Source organism: Cynocephalus volans, chromosome 18 (assembly GCF_027409185.1).
Source record: "Cynocephalus volans isolate mCynVol1 chromosome 18, mCynVol1.pri, whole genome shotgun sequence".
Classification (NCBI taxonomy): domain Eukaryota; kingdom Metazoa; phylum Chordata; class Mammalia; order Dermoptera; family Cynocephalidae; genus Cynocephalus; species Cynocephalus volans.
Window position 1 is genome coordinate 17335598 of NC_084477.1, and position 22867 is coordinate 17358464.

At 48.8% G+C, this 22867-nt stretch overlaps 1 protein-coding gene across 2 annotated transcripts; it reads right to left on the reverse strand.

The window, feature by feature from the left end:
• Nucleotides 1-5685: 5685 nt before the first annotated feature.
• On the reverse strand, nt 5686-22636 carry ARV1 (ARV1 homolog, fatty acid homeostasis modulator). 2 transcript variants are annotated; one of them, XR_010022314.1, is made up of 6 exons: nt 22481-22636; nt 16174-16293; nt 14622-14775; nt 11612-11836; nt 8881-10797; nt 5686-5923 (listed from the first exon to the last, which is right to left on the reverse strand). XR_010022314.1 is itself a non-coding variant. In XM_063082745.1 (5 exons), the coding sequence occupies exons 1-5, from the start codon at nt 22631-22633 to the stop codon at nt 10655-10657; spliced, it is 795 nt and encodes a 264-aa protein (XP_062938815.1). In that variant the 5' UTR covers nt 22634-22636; the 3' UTR covers nt 8662-10654. The 2 variants fall into 2 exon arrangements, 1 of the variants encoding a protein (XP_062938815.1); XM_063082745.1 differs by lacking the exon at nt 5686-5923 and having other exon boundaries at nt 8662-10797.
• Between the last annotated feature and the right edge of the window lie 231 nt (nt 22637-22867).

The following is a 22867-nucleotide window of genomic DNA, read 5'->3' on the forward strand; positions in this document are numbered from 1 at the left end:
GAGGGCCGAGCCTGTGGCGCACTCGGGAGAGTGCGGCACTGGGAGCGCAGCGACACTCCCGCCGCGGGTTCAGATCCTATATAGGAATGGCCTGTGCGCTCACTGGCTGAGCACCGGTCACGAAAAAGACAAAACAAAACAAAATACTGGGTGAGAGCTTTACGGGTTAAAAATGAGGATAACGCGCTAAGCCGGAGTCGTTTTGTTCTCAGTGCAGAGTCAGCAGCTTTTATAATGTGGCTGCACTGAGTCCAGTCAATCGAATACAAAAGCCGACGGCCGTCCCTTCTCCTGCCGTGAAATGATTCTGAAAGAGGTTTGCTCTGCCCTGGGCTGAAGGAACCATGTCATCCATAGCAGACCACCATACACAGCCAGGTGCCAGCGCTGTTCTTGTTAGGTCTGATCACTGCTCACTGGGGCCTCTTTCTGGTCCGAGAGAAGAGCTACAACTCAGCCTCACGAGTCAGTGTTAGCCTGCTGTGTAGACCACCCGGGTCAGGAATGGGTGAGACAGAGAAGAGAGTTCCTGCTTGCTTCCTTCGCTGAAAGTAGGTGACACAAGCATGGCAGTAAATGGCCTTCAGCTGTGACACTGTGCCGTGGGATAAGAACATGCCAGCAGTAAGACCAGGGATAGTCTGGTCACCTGCAGGAGCCTGTTCCTTTGAAGTGGGGCCCTGCTTTTAACAGTGATGGAACCTTATGTCAGCCCTGACCACATTAAGCTCCTCACCGTGGAGCTTTTAGTAAAATATTGGTGCCTGGGCTCCAGAACCTCCCTCCCCCAATCTGGCTTTAACTAGTGAGGCCTGGACATCTGTATGGTTCTAGAAGGTCCCGGGTGATTCTAAATGTGCTTCAGCTCCTTAGGGTTCAAAGTGGGGCCTGCGGATCAGACCTGCAGAATGTCATACTGCCCCAGCCCTAAGGAATCAGGCTCTGTCTTAAGATGTCCCTGACGATTCTCTTGCACCACCTGGGAAATGACTTTCTATCGGCCCAGTGCCCAGCACCTAAAGGTCCACTGCTGCTCTGGAGGGCTGCTGGGACTTCCTTGCAGCATTAAGGAGGAGCCTGGCCTGCCCCAGGCCCCCAGGCATGGTCAGGAGTCCCTGGTCTTCTCAGAATGGGTCGATAGCAGCCAGGGGGTGAAGGTCGAGGGGCTGGCTCAGGCTCCGGGGCGCTCACTGGCTCACGACGGGCTCCCTCCCCTGCTCTGCTGCTTCTGGGCTGTTCTGGAACCACAAAGACTCACTGTAGCTTTGAGTTCTGGGCTGTCATCTCACTGCTGCTGGAACGTCTGTCGGAGTTGGCAGTGGGGTGAAGGCAGGCAGGTGAGGGCCGCTCCTGTAGGGCTGGGGGGAGCTAACCCATTTCTCACGCTACGGGGCAGTGGCGGGTCTCTACAAACCACCGCACTGTTTAGTAATCCGAAACATGTCAGTCACCCCAGACTCCAACAGCGCACTGTTGTAAGTATAGCTTGGCCAGGAATATCAATTTACCAAACTACAGAATGTTTTCTAATATACCCTGTATTGCTGAGTGACTCCGCCAATTGTATGGCTGGGCAGTTCATAACTAAAGCCAAAGTGTTTCATTATTTTAGTTACGCTAAGTTTTCCATCTGTATTGTCCGGGCTAGGGGTAGGGCCCACAGACCCTCCAAACCTGTTGTACAGGCTAGGTCACCACACCCCTCACACGCAGGTCCACGCTAGGTAATTGGGATAAGATCCTGGGAGCCATTGGCAGATGACAAGAGCTCAGTCCTCAGCTTCCTCCGCAGTGACCTCTTTACACCAAATGCTCAGCAAGATTCTGAACATCTGAGGGGCCCTGACCATTTTCCTACACTTTCCCTACATACCCTCTTTACAAAGGTTCCACAGATGATTAGACAACCTAACTAGTGTCCTTTATTGCTACCTGGTGTGAATCATTACGTTTAGGCTCGGAGTGGGACTTTCTTGCTAGTCTTGAAGTTAACTCAGTGTGTAAAGCTACAAAACGAGGCCAGTTGTCGAGTAAGGCGAATCATAACTAAAGCCAAAATGTTTCATTATTTTAGTTATACTAAGTTTCCATTTATATTGTCAGAGCTAGGGCTCAGACCCTTCAAACCCATTGTACAGATGGGGTCACCAGACCCCTCACATGCCAGGCTGGGTCCCCAGACCCCTCACACACAGGTCCGCACTAGGTAATTGGGAAAGATCCTGGGAGTCATTGGCAGACGACATGAGCCCAGTTCTCAGCAATGGCATTGCAGCTTACAGGTCCAGCAGCTTACAGGTCCAGCGGTGGCAGCAGCCTCTCGGAGGGTCTCAGGGACCCTGCCAGCAGCAGCTTTCAGCAACAGCCTCCAGCGGCAGTAGCGGCCTCCCCGTGGCCATCCTGGGGGCGGGGGGCACCATGGATCAGAGCCACTCGTCCTTTATACTTAAGTCCATAACCCAGGACACCTGGGTGCACATGAGCAATTACATCAGTCAACAACCAAGGAGCACTGGGTGCACGTGCCTATTTACATCAAATGCTCAGCAAGATTCTAAACATCTGAGGGGCCCTGACCATTTTCCTTCACTTCCCCAACACAGTGCCCAACAGGGAGGCTGGCAGGCAGGGAGGCAATCTCTGTGTTCACTGGTGAAAGCTGGACAGACCATGATCTGCCCTGCAAGGCATAGCACGCAATCATCTGCTGTGCTTGGAGCATCCCCTCTAAAACTCATGTTGAAACGTAATCCCCAATGTGGCAGTGTTGAGAGGTGGGCCTTTAAGAGGTGATTGGGTCGTGAAGGCCGAGCCCTCATGGGTTAACGGGTTATCATGGGAGTGGACCAGTGGCTTTCTAAGGAGGGGGAGACCGGGGCTAGCATGCTTGGTCCTCTCTCCCTGTGCCGCCTGCTCCACCTCCGCACACTGTGGAGTCTGCCAGCAAGGAGGCCCTCACCAGAAGCAAGCCTCCAGGACTGTAGGAAATAAATTTCTTTGTTTTATAAATCACCCAGTTTCAGGAATTCTGTTACAAGTGACAGAAAATGGACTAAAACAGAGTCAAAAAGAAGAGCCTTTCTCTTTCTAAGGCACTGTGCAGCGGACCCAGAAGCGTTGACAACTTAAGCCTTGCAGTTCACAAATGATCCAGTTCCTTGCAGGTCCTGAGCAGGAGTCATAGTCAACTCACCAACCCGACCAGCTGCCTTCGTCGATCCATAACCAGGCTGAGGTCACCCATGCAATAGCGTTTATTCGGCATTTCTCTGGCTCACGCTGAGCTAGGCACTGAGAGGACAAAGGTGAGTAGTGAGCAGAGCCATGGGCAGGTGTGGTGGGCACCTGTGGCAAAGTAGTGTCATCGTGGAAGTGCCATGGCCACCGAGGCCTGGAAGGAGGCTTGGGACATCTCAGCTGGCTTTGGAGGATGAGCAAATTCTTTGAGGAAAGGGTGGGAAGGCGGATGGGGTGGCATGAACAAGGTCCCCAGAGCTCTCATGTGTAGCGTTGTCTTTGTCAAACACTTCATTTCTGTAGTGAAAGCACAGTGAGGTGACTCACCAAAGGCCCCGCTAAATAAAGGCTGAGTCCTGACTAGGTGTGGTTTGTGCTGCATCCACGATTAAGGCACAGGCAAGGGCTGCGATACAGCCTGAAATCTAGGGAGGTTACCGGGTACCCCCCTCCATCTTATGTGACAGTACTTTCTTGTTTAATGATTTATTGGGTAATTTTTTCTTTTTTTAAACTGGATCTTGGCCTGACTTCTGAGTGGACAGGCTTAGTCTCTTTCAGAGCCTGTTATAAATATGTGCAACGAGGATGGGTAGCGGAAAGCTCTGTAGGGGGCAAATTCAAGTGCACCTTCCTGCCCAAAGAAAACCTGCTGGTTGTAGGGGTCGCAGCATGTCTGGTGGTCTCTTCATGAAAGAGTGAGCTTTCAGTGCAGGGAGACACATCTGAGCCCATTCCATCTGGGGGTAGTGGAGGTTATATCACAACAATGACATCTGTAATTTACACCTGCTGGATGACAGTTTTGTGGGTGACCATGTGAGTGTAGGGGCTCTGGGAACCCAGCAGCCTGCCCAATGCTTCCCACCCCACAGTATTTGTTAATTGTTTATAATCAAGAGAAACTATTCCTTAGCCCACATATTCCTGTTTCGTAGTTCAGGAGCACAGGTCAGTGACAAACGTCTGTAAAACTCAATCCACACAAAGTCTTTATGTTCCAAAATCAGTTCACTCTGAAAGATACCAGCCTTCCTCACCTCCTCAAAATCTTTCATGGAATCATAATCTCTGCAGAAATCCGCACTTGGCTTCTTGGTTCAGCTGCGGTGACTTGGAGGCCTGCAACTCCCAGGGATGCGACGAATGCGCCAATGTTGTGAAACCGAGACGCCTGGCCAGGGCCGTGCATCTGAGGTTTCAGCAAAGCACCAGATGCCGCGGTAGTGCTCGCTCAGCTCCAGCGTCCTTCCCGGCTGATGGAGAGATGGATGGCACTTCGCCTCGTCCCAGCGCCCCCCACTTCTCTGGCTACCGGTCACCTAAGGACACATTCCTGAAACCCAGCTTCCTACCGGATTCTGCTGACGGGTCCCCTGCAGAGCTCCCACAAACAAGCTTGGCATTACCAAAAGAACAGCGTGGAGCAGCCGAGAGGAAGCGGGCACAGCCCGGCGGCAGGTGCCAGGCCGAAGAATGGCACATCCCCAGCCTGGCAGAAGCTCAGAGACTAGGGTAGAAGAGCTCAGTGGATGGCCCTGGGAAAACAGAAACCACTCTCCTGGGAAGGGGACTTGGACAGGAGGAGACTTGCGTGAGAAACAGACACTTCCCGTAGGGCGCAGCCTGAGAGAAGGGAAGTCGGGAAGGAAAGCTCAGCTCAGCCGTGGTCTGGGACTTGGGAGGAATGTCTCACCCTTCACACTCCTGCCCGTGGCATGACAGGAGGCCAGCGTGGGGACTGGGGAGCGACGGTGGAAGAGGCCATTGAAGGTGGCCTGCAGAACATCACTGGACGAAAGAGGCAAGTTGCTGCCATCAAAGTCCGGGTCCAGCACAAGGGTAGGAAGGCCTGGGGACGTGAGGTCAAAGGGCGAGCTAGGGATCCTGCTTCTCTGGTGTGTCCCTGTGCACACGTGCCTCGGGAGTCCTCACGATGCAGAGGAGTCTGGAGGGGGAGGTGGGCGCTCACTCCAGACTCTGCCCGCATCTCGCTGGGCGCTGCTCCTTCTGTGGACTGACCCCCAGGGTTCTTCCCAGTGACTTCTCTAGCAGGAACCCCGGGGAAGACAGATTCAGCACAAGCCCCTGCAGTCACACACCCCGTGACTTGTACTGACAGGCTTCTATTAGACACACCCTAAGTGACTCTCATCGGTCAGTAACCGTACGGGCCCAGCCACCCTTACCAGATCGTTTCCACCGTGCTGGCACCCAAACCACAAGGAGCCCAACATAAGGCCTGCAAGTCGAGCTTGCCTCCTGCTGCTGCGTGAAGAGCCCACGCACGCCCCACGGGGCAGGAGGTGTCTCCTAGGACGCAGAGGTGTGGCTGACCACGTGCTTGCTTATGTAAGTGGACTGACATCACTTACATACCACCTTTGTTCCCTAAATCACTTAAGGCTGCTTTACAAAAATTCACACAACAAAGTGCCGTTTTAAAAATGTGGGTTTAGACATCTGGACAAAGGGGGTGCGATGGTGGGACAGACAGAGGAAGCCAGGAGAGGAGTCAGTGCGGGCAGCGCGTGCTACGAAGCCAACCAGCAGCCTGTTTGCAGTACACGAATGAGGCAGGCTCTGGCCTTGGATTCAAGTGAAGGCCCGTCAATGACAAATGCTCTGCGCCAGAGCAGGTGTTTGCCTGGTGTTCCTTGTCACTTGTGTCCAAGCAGGGTGCCTTCTGGAAAACACAGGGGAGAGTTAGAATGGCATTCTTTAAATGTTGTAAAAGAATCTTCAGTCATACCCCACCCACGTCTCCACCGCTGCAGGGATGTCCGCCACCCATAGGGGCCACAGAGCTCTGCCCCGAGGGCAAGTTCCTCTGCCTCAGAGATAGCTCTGAGAGCAAGAGAACTATGTTCCTTCCCTCCAGCTGGTCATGTGTGTCACGATGGGACAGTGCCCCTCAATCTGCTGACCCACGTGTTGTGCTGACCCTTCCAACAGGCTCAGAAAACATTTCCTGACGGGCTCTTGGGAGTCAGCTTTGGTCGACAGTCACCTTCTAAGTTATTATAGGGATTAAGCAAGTTAATAACTATAAAGTCCTTAAAATAGGCACAGAGTACACAAATATTTGTTAAATAGGAATAAACAGAATCCTGTTTGGGGTGCCGAGGTTCTTGCTTTCATAATGCTCTTCCTCTGCTGGCTCTTCAGGAGCCAGGGAATTTTAAAATTTAGTCTTGCGTTGAAAATGTCTCCCTTCAGAATGTCCTGTCTTGTCATGGGAGGTTGTGGCTAGCTGTGCAGTCCTGGGAGAGGCACATCCCGACTGTCAAGGCTCCTGGGTGCTCCACTGAGACCACAGGACAGCACCTGCTCCTCCAGCTTCTGCCCCTAGAGACACGGGACCAACATGCACAGCTGGTTCTGGTCACTGGAGTTCCCCATTTACTTATAACCCTTTTGTTCTCTATTCCCCGGGTTTGAAGAAGAGTAAATTATTCTTTTTCTCAATAAAGGGAGAGAGACGCTCAGAGGCCCACCACTAGACTCTGAACAGCGGTCAGGGCAGACCAGGGACCCATCATTAGGCTGAGTGGAGACTAAGGCACAGCCAATTCTGTTGCAATGTACCGTGAGACCCTGGGCACGACCCTTATGCCCTCCAAGACTGTGATTTTTAAAGTGTCTTTAGCTTTTCTGATTAGTACTTTGTCTTGTAAATATCTAAAAAATACCCTTTCTTTGGCTCATGTATATACCATGATGTTTTCCTCTCAGTTTGGTTCAAAGGGCTTCAGATCCTCTGGCAGAAAATCTAACAAAAGCCCATTTTGCTTGTGCCTTACTGGTCTGTATTGTGAGCTCATAAATTGAGTCCTTTTTCTCCTCTGGCTCTTGGCTGCGTCACGCATTCAAGAGCTGGCAGTGGGCTCTGTCCATGTGACCACATGGGAGGGTAACCGTCGCAACTGTGGGTACAAGGCAGGCTGTCCAGGATGGCGGGTGCATGTGCTTTTCAGTAAAGGTCAAAGTGACTTAATTTTTCTACCTTCAAATGGATTTTCGTATAAATAGTTGCTGTTGTTAGATCATGTCACAGTTACTTGGGGACAGGGGTGGACTGGAACACACAGACACCCCTCCAGGGTTCTGAGCACCACCATGGCCACCTCCCAACTTCCCAACACAACCAGGTGGGCAATGCTGCCTTGCCTCAGGAACTGCATTTAGAACTAACTCTAAAGAGAAGCCAGGGCAAAACTGACAACTAGGTGGTGGACACACGACTCTTCCAACTTATCTGTACCTTTGCAACTTTTCATAAAAAATATGGAAATCCAGGGTCATGAGCCGGCAGTGTGGAGATGTGATGGACTCCCCGGGGTCAGGTGCAGGGGGACAACCAGCTCTGTCGACCTACCAGGCCGTGGGTGTCCTCTGCCTGCTGCCTGGGGGCCGCCCCTTCTTTCCTCACACCAAGGAGCAATGGCATGGATCACACGCTGGACGGGGTCTAAGACTGGAGGTGGACGGGGGTGTCCTCTGCTGCTCACCCCACAGCCCCTAGGTAGCCACTGCTCATGGACACCTGATGCTGGGGAAAGGGGCCCCAATACTCATTTATTCTCTTAAAGATTAATAAATAACCTTGCGGTGATCAGAACAGACTGACGTGTGCTGCATGTGAATCTATCAATGGTTGAGGTGCTTGTCTTCACTTACGAGTTAATGGACAAAGATCTGGAAAGCAGGAGCCACTGCGTTAGGCTTTTGTCACTCTCCCAACACTCGCTTTTCACCAGCCTTCTGCGTTGGGGGGCGCCTCTGGCCCCGCATCTTCCTTCTTAGCACTTACAGGCTCCAGCTGGTGGTCAGCAGCCCTGTTCATTCTGTGGCTTTTCTGAGATGCTGTCCCAGCTGACTTTTTAAACTTTAGATTCTTGTATCTGCATTGATTTCATTGTCCTTGGGGATAAATTACTCCTCAGGAAGTGCTCATGGCCCACTCTTCACGTGACCTCCTGGTGTCATTTTGGAGCCCACTGCCACGCTCCGCCACGCTGTCTCGTATGCTGCCAGCCTCTGCGTGCCACCCTACACACTCTGCCCTCTAGGACTGGGCATGCGTGGTCATTCTCCCCACCAGGGCACTGGAAAGTTTCCTTCCTTCCTCTCCAGCACCCGCACGGCCCCCTCGACGACACCCATCACTCTGCACTGCGACTCTGCTCAGGCTTCTGAACCCATCGCTACCAGCAAGCTTCAAGAGAGCCAGGTCTCACCATCACTGTACCCACAGGCCTGGCACAATACAGCGGGGGCTCAGTAAATAGCTGGGGATGAACAAGCAAACAATGAACGAAAGAACAAGTGAATGACACGGGCAGAGGGGGGAGGTGTTGTCTTATCTGTTTTTTAAATGACAGCTTAATTGAGATACAATTCACCCTTAAAGTGTACAGTTCAGTGGTTTTTGGTATCTTGTTTAGTTTTGGATCATAACTTAGTCACTGAATTGAAAATTTACGAACTCAGTTTATGTTGACAGATTTTAATAAATGTGTTTCTATGGTAAGAACAGAGAAAATTCTAAGCCAGTAACTTAACATTTAAATTGAACAGACATAAATATGTTAAGGGAACAAAACCTAGACCTTTCACTGCAGAAGAATGACGTGTGCTCACCTGGGCCGTCTACAGGGATAATCGTCACCTGCTGCACAGGCAGCCCCCTGGCAACACTCGAGTGTGCGTGTGTCTGTGTCTGCGTGGAAAGGGTCTGGCCGCTTCCTGGGGCTGTGGGCTGGTGGGCTGGGTCTCCACTGCCACCGTCACTGCTTCTTTTGGGAAGTGCTTCCAAATCTTTGCCTCATTCCACTCATCAGAAATGATGTGTGTCTTCATCTGATATCTCACGTCTCCTCTTTCAGATGTAGCTGGTCATGCCATAGATTGTGAGGGAGGGTGCAACTGTGGGCAATGAAAGAAGTATCTAGAAGGGCACATCCTGCTGGCGCTTAAACTGACAAACACCTGTAAAGGCAGGGTCCGTGCTATGGCAGATACAGAGGGCCCTGAACTGGGGAAGTGGGCCTGTGAATGTGACATAGACAAGTATAAAACATGAGATGATGTGAAACAGGGCAAGCGACTGTGACCTTATTTTCCTAATCGTAAATGATAACTGACAGCCTGACGAGTGAGGCACTTATGAAAGGCAGCGGCACAGTCTTGGGCCCAGCACGTGGCCACCGTGGTGCTACACTGAGCACCTGGAACCAGCAGAGGAGCGGGCACGGCTGGCAGGGGTGTTCCATGGAGAGGCACGGATGACCCTCTCTGGTTAGGGAGGGGGGCAGTGCTCCAGGGCCTGGAGAGAGCACTGGCAGGTTTGGAGAAGAGGGGACCCACAGGGACATGGAACGTGGTGGAAAATGCCTGGGGGGGAAATCAGCACCAGGGTACACAGGGCCACACCAGGGCTTAGAGAAAACCAAAGATGCCCCTCCAGAAAATACCAGAAACTCCTACGTGAGCACATGAGATGGCAGAGAAATTCGGGAGGCCCCCAAGTGGCGCTTTATGAAGAAGATTCACGTGGCACATAGGCTGAAGGCCGGTGAGGCTGGTCTGACCTCGGGTGGCCCAAGTGCAGGGTGAAGACCGTCCGCAGAGAGAAGCCGTCAGGAAAGGGCTCTGCTCTTCGGCACATCCTGAGCCCCACTTCGGACCTGCTGGCCTTTAAGGTGAGGGCAGGACCGTCCTGGCATCACGCAGGAGGGGGAGGCAGGGCGCAGTGACCTGGCAGAGAGGGGCATGCAGAAAGGGCAGGGTGGCCTGTCTGAGGAGGGGCCAGGAGCCAGCGGCTTCCAGAGCAGAGCGCGGGGACGGGGCCTCTGAAAGGAGCCAGCAAGTGGCCTCCTGTGCACTTCAGGACTGTGGATCCCAGAGGCTGGAGACAGAATGTTTCACAAAAAAAAAAAAAGCCGTGGAGAAACAGGAAGAGGCCGAGAGCAACTGCCGTAGCATGAAGAGCCGGGCACGGGAGCGCGGGCGACTGAAGGCTGGAAGGGAGGAGTGACCTCTCGGGTGGGACAGAGCCCCAGAGAGGCGGCTGCAGGGCAGGACGGGGAAGGCTGGAGAACGGCTGCAGCGAGGCCAGAGGTCTGGGCAGGTCGCGGCAGCCTCGATGCTCAGCCGGATGAGGGTGGACCTGGGGCGAGGAGCCTGGGGAGCCGTCGGAATGGCCGTGGAGGCCCCGCTGAGGTCCGGGCCCTGGCAGAGAAGCCGCAGCAGCAGCACCACAAGGCTTTGCAGAGGCGGATGGCGAGGCGTGCGGAGGGCAGGCCAGCGACTGGTGGACCCCAAGAGCTGTGTACTGAGGGCCTGGAGGGAGACAGGCAAGCTGGAGGCAGTCAGGTGCCAGGGACGGGCTAGGTGACATGCCTGTAGCACCTCTTCAGAAGTCCTGGGACCTGTAGATGGCACAGTCGCTGCCCACGTTCCATTCCACCCTCTGGAGGATGTAGACCATGGTGCTCTCCAGCAGGAAGCCACTTAGGACGGCCAGCAAGGACAGCTTCCGGCTGACGTTCAGGGTCACTGGAAAAGAAAAGGCATGAGTAAGTTTCTAGGAACATTATGAGATGACGCTGGCAGGTAAACTACGTGGCAGTGTGCAAAGCCATTCTGTAAAGCGTTTTCAGAAAACGTGCATGTGTTCTCACTAGTCCCTGCTGTCACCTGCTCCCGCTCTTCCATCTGCACATCTGCTGGGAGAACCAAAGCCTCTGCTTATAAGGAAAGCACTGAGCTCCTCTAACTGAGAGGCGGATTCCCATGGAGATTAAAGGAGAAAATAAAAAACTCCAAGGTTATAAATAACAGAAAAAAAGTGATACCCCCAGTGTCACAGTTTGCACAATGATGATAAAAAGCACCAGATGATGTCTTTACTTAAAGAGCACTCCCCATGATGTGCGGGAAACATGAAGACACACAGGTCTACTTCTTTCTTTCCTGGTACAGCAGGAGTTGTCCTGCGCCAAGAGGCAGACACCTGGCATCTATCCTGGCTTTCCAACTGCCTAGGCATGTAACTTTGGACAAGTCACCTAACCCTCACAGCCCACGAACTCGTTCATTAAGTAGAAGTAATAATGGGTGCCCGACTAACCCCACAGGACAGAGAGAATGCACACGGAAGCATTTGGAAACTCTACCGCGCTACGCAGTTAAACTGAAGAAACACTGAGTGCCTGCCACGCACAAGGCACTATAGGAACATCAGGGATCGCTGTTACCCTATGAAGAATCCCAGTGCTCGGCAGGTCACATAAGAACTGCTTTAGAAACAAGGCTTTAAGCTTTTTTATGGGTTGAAAGCCGGGAAGGCAGGATAAAAACATAAACATACCTCTGATCGCCTGAAAATTTGATGTCAGGACAAACACTTTAATGAGTCTGAGGCACAGAGGTGTGTAGTCATGTTCCCAGATGACAGCTGGGATCAGCAGGAGTTTCCCGTAGCTAGATAGCAACAGAGCTTTCAGCAGCAAGATGAAGTCGGGCCTCTTCTTCTCTGTCATGGGCCGTTCCACCCACAGGAAACTAAAAATGCCAATTAGAAAGGCAGTTTGTTCTAAGGAAGAAATGGAAAAATAAAAATATGAATGTCTCCATCCAAACATATCCCCCTAAGAACAAATAACCCACAATCCCAAAATGTCACTTATCAGCTTCATATGAAATACTTTCTCATGATCAAAAATTTTTTTTCTTCTTTTTAAAAAATAAACCCCTGGCTTTTGTACCAAAACCTGCTGGTATGATTTCAGGAACATATTTCAAGTTTTTTCATCATCCGCTAAAGAACTAATACTATAATCATCAACTTTCTAAAGTTGCTTCCAGGAAGGAAGGTCCTGTTTGAACACCTCCAGGGTGAGAGATCTCCACAGAAGGAATTGCCTGGGGAATGGGTCAGTCTGAGAGGCGGAGCCTGTCCTAGGATGGGGATAACTACGCAGACGTTCTTCTTTGTGCATTCTTCCACTACTCACCGAGTGCCTGCTATCTACACGATCCTGAGTATTTGTTGCCTAAATTAAGATTTCCCTTATTCATTTTAGCAACATTTTTGAGTGCAATTCCTTCTATTTCCTGGGAGGATTCACACACGAACAGAGTCCAGACTAGAAGCAGCCACGGTTCTACTGTGTCCTATGGTCAGAACACAGCATGATCTGCTCAAGTTCTTATTCACTAGGAATCTCACACTTCATGTAACCATGCTATTATTTTCATTAGGATTGTTAGTCCTCTGATTACCCAGCTGCATACATTCTGAGTGGTCTGTCCTTGATCCCATGTTTCCCCCATAAGCTATATCATATGTAGTCTAGGTCTCTGCACAATCAGGTTTTCCTGGAACGCATTTTTATTATAGCAAAAACAACTATATTCTTCTTAAAGGTTTATAACTTAATGTAGCCAAACTAAAGAGGTTCCATGTACTTGTAAAGATAATTAGGGTCAACAAAAATAATTTAGGATGCTTAACCCCCATGAAATTTATTCTGGACATGCTACCTCCCTTCAGAATAACTGAAAGGCCTGTCAACTGCAAGGATCTGCTCAAACAGGCAGATTGCAAAGCTTGGATTTTGGATCAAAAAAAGAATAAAGTTATAAAGAACTTCCTATCAACAACAAGAACCATCTGACTGCAGTGGGTGACTATCTGACCATCTGTCTCCTGTCACCAGGTACACTCCAACAAAGCCTGACCATCTCTCAGGAATCTAGAGAGAGAAGGGTTTCTTGCGCCAGACAGAAGGTTGAACCAGATTACCTCCATGTCTGATTCAGGATTAAGAGAGGCATGGAGCTGTGCCAGCCCTCAGGCAGTCACCCATTAGGTCGATTCAGTAGAAGCTGCTGGCTGCTGTAGGATGCTGCCGTGCAGAAGACACTGGGTGGGACCCAGGAGACTCCCCCAGTCTCAGTCCTGACACTGCCCCACTGCGGGGCTGTGGGGAGAGCAGTTACCCTTTCTACATCTATGTTCCTGCAGCTGTAGACAGGGGAGAAGCCCTAACCTACCTCCCTCAGAACATGGTTGTGAAATTAAATTAGATCACACCCATCAAAGTAATTTTAAAATTATATGATGCTATATTTGTGTAAGATATTCTTAATAAACTCCCTTAGGGCTTTATAATGCTATTAGGGATTAGATTAATTGCTACAAAAATTCCAAACTATTTGAAAATAAGGCCCTCCCCCCACCTTTTTTCTGATGGCTGGCTGGTATGGGGATCTGAACCCTTGACCTTGGTGTTAGAACGCCACACTCTAACCAACTGATCTAACCAGCCTGATCCTGTTTTTTATGTTAGATAAAAAATATGGAGATACAGCAGTTTATTTTTAGAAATTTTAAGAGGCTTTGCTTTCAAGCTTAAAATTATATTAGGTTCTAGTTCTTAGGTTAAGGTAGCAGGGAGACTCCGAGGCTTTGGTCCAAGCAACTAAAGGAACAGTGCTACCTGCAATTGAGATGAGCAGAGGCAGAGAGACGGGGGGCCTGGTTGTGGGTATGGTGCTTTATTAAATATCCAAGTGCAGACGCGGAGAAGGGACATGCACACAGGGTCTGGAGGTCAGGAGAAAGGTCTAGACTAGAGACGGGCATCTGGGAGTTCTCCTCAGACAGATGAGCTGACCAAGGGAATGAGGGCAGATAGATAAGAAAAGGGGAGAGAACAGACACACAGCCCAGAAATATGACATTGGAGACTTAGTGTTACCAATTAGTGTTTCATTGTAAGCAAAGGATTTAGAAGCAGAGAAGCATGGGAACCAGTAATAAAATAGTTATAGAAATTAATTCAACACAATTCTGACTCTAGAAAAATGATAACTTATGTCACGAATTCAAATTCTGAAGAAAAGCACTTTTTGAACTTAAGGAATTCTGGAGAATAGCCAGTTTCCCTGTATGCAGTCAGATAAGTAAAAAGTTTTCCCCATTAAGTTGCATTAATATAACGCAATTAGTACAATGCATCGGATTCAGCAATTAACCTGTTTTCATAAAGATGGGACCTAGGTAATCTTCAAATTGGATAATCAGAACTTAAACATTAAGAATTTTATCGACAATATTACCCATCAAAATATTTCATAAAACTTTTTAATCTGATAAGCATAAGTATTTCCATACCATATGTCGGGTAACAAAAAATGAAGGAAGCGGGTGATTTAGAAAACTTGTCTAGTAGGTTAGTGGTAGAGCTGAAGATTTAGTCCCAAGTCCTGTATTAACTAGCTCCTCTTACCAATGATTGACACCACCTGTCTTGATTTTAATCAGAATAGTTCAGCACTAGCTAACTAAGAAAGGCAGGCGGGGGTCTCCTTACCTAAAGAAGCAATCGCAAACATTCTATAGAAATCCCACTCCTTAGCATATCTGATCAAGTCGTCAGGGGCTGTGTTCTGGTTTGAATCCTGAAGCTGCCACCACCTCAGGTATGCTTCACAAAGCAGACAAAACATGCAGAGTTTTCCATGGATCTGACAAAGATAGTGCTGTTCAGTTAGGTAAAGAAACACTTAGTTGCACTTGACATCAATAGGCACAGGTGTAGCTAAGTACGTGTGGTTCTGAAGGAGACCCATCTCCTCACTTTTCAAATTCAGGACTGCCCAATAAATCAGTGGTTCTTAATCTGCAATGTCTATCGCATGGGGAGATTTTGCAAAAATCCTATGTCTAGGCCCCAGTCCTGATTCAGATTTTTTGGTAATGAAACCTAGACATGTGTATTTTAAAACAGTTCCTGGCGGGTTCTAATGTGCACCCCTAGTTAAGAATCTCTGCTTTAAGTAGTAGTAGTTCACCTTTTATTGTATTTTTGAAATGTGCCCTATACACAGAATAAAGCACAGAATTTACGTGACTCATGTATAGGTGGGGCTTGGAAGGCTGAACCACCCTCACCCTGGTTACTCATTTTGGGGGGTTGGGCAGGATAAATAAATTGCATGGTTACTGTTCATGTAAGCCCAAAGTTAGGGTTGACAGATTCAGCAAATAAACACAGGACACCCAGTTAAACTGGAGTTTCAGAAACACATGAATCACTTTTTAGTATATGTCCCAAATATTGCACGGAACATTCTTATACAAAACAATTATTCATTGGGTATCTGAAACTCCAATTTAGCTGGGTGTCCTGTATTTCATCAGTCAACCCTACCCAAACAATTAAAGAGTTCACAATTTAATACGCTAAAACTATATTTTGAAAAGCCTAACTTTGTAAATTAGGACTTTCCTTTTTTTTTCTTTTTGTCTTTTTGTGACCGGTAAGGGGATCGCAACCCTTGGCTTGGTGTCATCCGCACCGCGCTCAGCCAGTGAGCGCACCAGCCATTCCTATATAGGATACGAACCCGCGGCGGGAGTGCCCCCAAGCGCTGCACTCTCCTGAGTGCGCCACGGGGCCCGCCCGGACTTTTCTGATTAAACTCAATGCTGTTTACCTCAAACATTCCTTTAATAGCAGAGTGTAAAATATAATAAATTATGTTTTAAAATGTTTCTTTTAATGTTTGCTTACCTCTTTTAGGTATAATTCTCTCCCTACCTGGATATGTTTAATTCTATTCTGCTCAAAATCAGTGACGTCTGTTTCAATAGGTTACCTACTAAAAGGCAATCCAGATCATGGTTTGTCACTTTCCTGCCAGTGACCACAATCTTAAACATTCACTAAGCATTGTGCACCTTTTTAAACCAACACCTGTTATTTATAGAAACTTCCAGACGTGTTGATATAAAAGACCCACCCTCAAGTTAAAATTTCTTTTTTTAAAAATAATATTCTTTATGTTCAAAATTCTCATTATTCTTTTAAAATGCAAAAGCATCAAGTAAAATTAAAAAATAAAAAAGTTACCATAACTTACATTTATTTTAGTATTGAAAAGAATGTGCCTGTAGGCCTGGGCTTTGCATAAAATAGCATTAATCAAGATGATAACGGGATCATACTCGATATATTTGTCTACAGGTTTCTGGCAGGATTTCTGAAATGATGCAAGATAATATTAGAACAGGCAAATTCATACATACTAAATTCTTAACGGATTTCAAAACAGCAGAGTCTATTTTGAACTTGTACAGCAATAAGGCCACACCAGCATACTTATTCAAATAAACTTTTATTCGGATACAAATGTTCATCTATATAAGAAATTGTTTCAGAAATGAGTAAATATAACTTTCTAGGCTACAAATATTAATATTTTAACCTCAAATTTAAGAAGCTAAAAAGATATCTGATTTAAAGACTGATTTTAGGTAGGAAAGTAGCCCAGAAGATTCTACTTTCAATTTGCAAGAATTCTATTTTCAATTCTACTTTCGATTTCTAGAAATTGTTATAAGAGGAATACATTTATAATGTACTTTCACTGATGTATTGTTGGCTAGATGGCCCCTAACTCTGTGGTTCTTGAAACACAATTTGGAGAAAAGCGTTCAGCAGAGTAACTGTGCCCCTGAGGTTCTGGGAGCTCTGAGTGGGTACAGCATGGCCACAGTGCCAACAGTCTCGAGGGGCAGATACCAGGGGAAGCCTGGCTTTCTCCTCCAGTAACATCCAGAAAATGGAAGGAAAATGGTCTTTTTCTGCTTCAGTGGAGACAGAGCCGAGGGCTGGGCTGTGTGTAAGGAAGTGGGCGGTGCAGCTGGGTTCTAGGTTCCCAATGTTAACGGTCCCATGGCTCTCAGCAGTTCCTGTTAAGTGGCTTTTTTTTCCATGAAAGGTCACCAAGTTAGAACTTAGGTTCTCTAAACACATGCAATTACAATGTTATCAAATCCCAACACCCTTAAAACATAGAAAATACAGATATACTCCTGCAGGAACAAAGTCATCAGAAACGTGGCATGTGAAGTGGGGTGTTACAGAGCCACGTCCTGAAGCTGCTACAGTTCAAACACAGAACGCCTTGGAACTCGGAGAAGATAAAATAGGGACAGTGGAGGAGTGATGGGTGCACAGGGACTCTTAGGATGGCCTCTCAGTCTCATCCAAGTGCGAGGAGAAGCAGCGGCACGTTGAGTACTGACACTGACTTCCCACGCAGTGGAAAACTGGATTCACTTCCAATTGAAAGAGTTTCTCCACTTCACATGTCACCACTAGGAATACGTATGTTCTCCCAGTCATCACTGAACCAACGACAGGAGATGTGCTGTCCCCTCAAACTTAAATCTAGCTAATAAAACCCAGACACTACGAGTTATTATTTCTGCACTTTTTGCATGATTCTGAACAGAAGCCACAGAACCAGAAATCCTACGTTTGCGACAGAGAGCTGTCTTGCAGACCCCGTCCCCGTGCTACGCGTGTGCGGCATGTTCCCTCCCTTAATACACACAACTCTGGAAGACCACAGATGCTACTTCACTTCAAAATGAAACCGCTGAGCAAGAGGCCAGAGGTCCTCTCTCTGACCTTTAGCGGTTCTGTAAAGCCCGCCTTCAGCCAGTACCACACGTCTGAGACGGGATGTGGACGACTGTTAGGAGGAGGGAGGCAGAAACCGGCACCAGGGGACACAGCTGTTACTCTTGCAGTCACTTGCTTGACAACATTCATGACAACAGCTCTCTTTTCTTAGCCATTTTATGGGCCAGGCCCTTCCGAGGTGCTAGAAGTCTCTGTCCTCAAGGACCTTACAGTTTGGAAGGAGAAGACAAGCATGCCACTACAACACAGTCTGGTAAGTGATGGGATGAGCAATGGGTGACACGAAAGCAGGCAGAAGAGGCGGCTCTGGTGTCACGTGAGGTGCTACAAGCCTTGTCCATCTTCCCTTCGCAGCTGAGTGTTTTATGAACACCGAGGACTCATTAAAGTCTGCTGGTTCCTCCCAGTCAATCCAGACCTAATTTTTCCTCGTTCTTCTTTTGTTATTTGTTTTTCCCTTACGTGCTTCTCTCAGCGTTCTGTCTTTCACCTCGAATGCAAGGAGGAAAACCACCACACACAAAACCAATGTAGTAATACATCTTATTTTAAATTCAGTAAACATGTTTTCTTATGCTGGCAAAATTGCTCCATTCTGTTATCACTTACTACTTAACAGACAAACTATCCTGAAAAGAGAACATTTTCCTCTAAGAAATCCCTATGCCCAGGGACCGTGCACACCCTGGGACTTAAACACGGATTCCGCCTCCTCTGTCTTAAGAGGGACATAAGTCACTCTGTCCTGCTATGCTCTCCAATTCCCCAGAGAGTCACACCTCTTTCAGAATGCAAATTGGCCAAACCAATTTTTTCATGAATACTCTTGCTGTTTCCTCCTTCCCATCATCTCTAGGACCACTACTCTCCACGCTTACACTCAAAGCTGTTTAATTTTAGCTCCACAGGGCTGGCTGGTTAGTGCAGTTGATTGAAGCATGCGTGAAGCTGATAACACCAAGGTCCAGGGTTCGATCTCAGAACTGGCCAGCCACCAACACAAAACAAAGAGAAATAATTTTTGCTCCACAACAAGTAAGCACACATGTTCAAGGCGGAGCCCTCTGGGCTAAGCCCTCAAGGGCAGCAGTGTGTTTTAACTCATCCTGCGTCCAGCATACCAAGGGTGGGAGCCGAATTCTGTGGCCCTGGACAGAACTGGAACTTAGGAGAGTCTTGTTTTGTTCTGTCACCATGATAATGGATTATCAAATATGTGAGCACTTAAATAGTCAAACGGGCCAGAACTATAGGATACTGAAAGTACTGTATCTTTAAGCCTAACTGTAACGTGTTATGAAAAGATGAAGCAGAGAGACTGGATAAAAGCAAGGACCATGCTGCATTATATGGAGGGAAATGAGGGAAACACAGAAAAGCGAACTCGGAGAAAGGGCGGCAGGAAACAAGAAGGGCAAAGGGAAAGACTAGGATGACAAGCAGCAGGGAACAGACCAAAGCACGCGCAAGTTCCCTGCTGTAACCACTAAGCAACTTTGGATACAATTTCACAGCAAACAGCCTGATGTCTCAGCACTTCAGACTATGTTTATCTCAGAAGCTGGAGAGCCTTTAATAAATTAGTCACTGTACGGCTGAATTTCTCAAAGTCTGGCATCAACTAAATGATTTTTCCTGAGTAATACTATTATGGCATAAAGATTACTAAGCATTAGCATGATAAAAGCAAGGATATTACGTGTTCTATCTCGTTACGGAATGACTGTGCACAATAATGAATCCATTATGTACTGTGCCACCGTTCAATATTCCAAATATAACTCTCAAATCTGTCTCCTGGGAGAGAGAGTATGATGTTAGGGGACCGGGGTGGGGGTGACGAAGGCTGCTGACCTAATCAGCTGTCCAATAAGTAACTTGTCTTTCCATAAATAAAAGTATGAAGAAGCATTTGATGATTAGGAAAGGGATTTTATGGTTAGCTTAATGGCAATTAAAAAATGGATTGTTTTATATTATTAGATTACTAACTAAAATGCATATACAAATACTAGCTTGTCTGTGGACAAAAGACCATATTCACAGTTATGTGGTTGTTATCTTCCACATGGACCATTTAATTGGGCCAGTCTGAAAATCATTAAGTTTCAAAAAGAAAAAAAACAAAAAAACCAAACCAAAAAAACCCCCCAAAACACAAAAGTCATGAAGTTTAGACCACATATAAGATACCGTTCTCTCCCTTATACCAGGATGGCCAAAAATATGCTAATCTAAAAACCTGGGAACAGTTCATTTGTTCAACAAATATTTATTGAGTATCTACTACGTGTCAGGCACGGTTCTGGGTGACCCAGCTCCATTAATGAATGAAATAAGACAAAATCTCTGTCCTGTGTAGCTCACATGTCAGTAGGAGGAGACAGGCAATAAACAATAAACCAGTCAGTGATGTAAAATACTACAAGACGACAGGGGTGTGGAGGAGAAAAAGGCCAGCAAGGGTGTCATCATTTTCAACAGGGTGGTCAGCGGAGGCCTCTCTGAGAAGATGTCTGAAAATTACTTGAAGGACGCAGCTCCTAGAGAGAAAAGTGTTCCTGGCAGAGCTCCTAGAGAGAGAAAGTGTTCCCTGAGGAAAGACCGGCCTGGTGTGTCTGGGAAATATCAGGAGGCGAGGGAGGCTGCAGTGGTCTAAGGGACAGAGTGGCAGGAGACTACACAGGGCCCTGCAAGCCAGAGCAAGGACTGTGGCCTTAACTCCGAGAGAAAGGGAAAATCACTAGAAGGTTCTGACCAAAGGAATGACATGATCTAAGTCACACTTTTGAAGGGTCTGGTCTGGCTGCTGTGTGGAGGTGGCAGGCGAGGTGCCAGGGTGCTGAAGGGAGACCAGACAGGACCTGTGACAACTGTCTGGGTGAGACGTGATGGTGGCTTGGACCAGGGTCATAGGAGTACAGGCAGTGACAAGTAGTGGGTTTCGAACATAATTTGAAGATAGTGTTAACAAGGTTTGCTGAGCAACTGAATACGGGATGTGAGAGAAAGGGAAGAATCAAGGACGATGCCAAGGGTTTTTGGTGATAGGGACTAAAATTGTAGAGGTGCCATTAACAGTGATGGGAAAGCTTGAGGTGTCTACCAGAACCCAAGCGGAGAAGTCAAGCAGATGGTTGGATACCTGAGTCTGGAGTTCAGGGGAGAGGTTCAGGCTGGAGATGTAAATTGAGGAACTGTCAAAATGTAAATGGTATTTAAAGCCATGAGACAGAATGAGCTCTTCAAGGGAAAGCATGCAGACAGGATGAGGCCCAAGGACTGAGCCTTAGAGTACTCCATGGCTGAGAGGTGAGGCAAACCCGGAAGGAGACTGAGACGAAACACCTAGTGCGGTGAGAAGAAAACCAGAAGAGCACCGTGCCCTGGCAAGTGCACACAATGCTTCAAGCAGGAGGAAGTCCTGAGGTCGAATGCTGTTGATAGTTACTGAGAATTGACCATTGGATTTGGCAAAGTGGAAGTCAGCTGTGATCCTAACAAGAACAGTTTCCAGTGAAGTGGTGGGTGGGAAGAAAGCCTGACTGAAGTGGGCTCAAGAGAAACTAGGAGAGAAGGATGGTAAACGCAAGCGTCTCAGAGGAGTTCTGCTGTTAAGGGAGGAGGAAAAGAGCAGAAGCTAAAAGGGAAATGGGGTCGAGAGCATTTTGATGTTGTTGTTGTGGGTTTTCTGTTTTGTTTTTTGATGTAAGAAATAATAGTACCTATGCCGGTGGGAAGGATCCAGCAGACAGCAGAAGCCAGTGGCTACAGGGATGTCCTCAAGTCAGTGGCAGAGGATAGCACTTAGTGTACAAGTGGAGGACTGGCCCGAGACAGGTGCACCCACAGTTCATGCACAATAACAGGGGGACGACAGAGCGCACGAATAACAAATGCTAGTGTTGGTTAATGTGGTCGCAAAGCTTGTGAAAGTTACGGAAACCTGGTGAGAGAGAAGGTATGTGATGACTGTCCAGAAGAGTGGGCACGTGAGTGGACTAGGGAAATGTAACAGGATAGCCAGATGGCACGAAGAGGCTACATGAGGTCAGTGGCCATGAATTTAAGGTGTCTTCCCCCAGCAATATGCAGCTGCAGGGCTGTAGGAACAGGCAATATGCTGGATTTAACAAGGGCTGACATTTTGCCAAGTGAGGGAAGGCATTTGAGAAAGGAACAGGAGACCGAGGGTGCATGGCTGACAACAGACAGTGTGTCTACTCGCCTGTACTGTACATTCCTACACACCATGTTTTACTAATGAGGATCTTGATTAGAAAGTCATCAGGAGACCAGAAAGGGACCAAAAATGTACTGACTGCCTCCTCGGGGACAGGTTCTTCGCTGATGCCCCTAAGAGACCCTCCAGTGCTGCAGACCCTTTCAACACGAACTCGTGCTCTACAGACAGACCGCGAGCGCCTTCAGAGTAGAATTTCCTCTCCTTCGCTTTCGCATCACCGACGCATGGCTCAGGGCTTTGTACACAGCAGACGTCCAGCAACGACGACGGAGAAAGCCAGACGACAGCGCTGCAGGAGCAGGTGACAGGGCCGTGGAGGGCAGGACGGTAACGACTGCCTGCGGTCCGACCCCTAATGCCCGGGCACGGTGCTCGCCGCTCGGGTGCCGGTCGGCAGGCGGGAGGCCCGGCGCGGCCGAATCCCGCCTCGGGGGCCCGCCCGTGCCCGGCCCGAGGACGCCCCCGCCCCCGCCCCCGGCGGGCAACTCACGCAGATGGTTATCTTCAGCACGCCGTGGGTGTAGTCCCGGTACAGCTGCGGGGCCTCCTGGTTGCACTCGATGCACCTGTAGGGGCCGGCGGCCGAGTCGGCGGCGGGGGTCGCCTTCCCGGGCCGCAGTCCGCTCCGCCCGCCGGTACCCATAGCCACTCCGCCCGCGACTTCCGCTTCGGCGACGGAAATACGTCAGACGCCGGACCGGAAGGCCTGCGCCGCGCGGGGCTCCCTGGGACTCGTAGTCCCGGCCCTGGTACGGCAGCCCGAGGCTAGGAGCGCCGGGACTACGACTCCCAGCAGGCAGCGCGTCCCGCCGGGGCCCTGGCCGCGGCCCCCTCTCTCCCGCCGCAGCGTGGAGGCGGGGTGCAGGGCGCAGGCGGC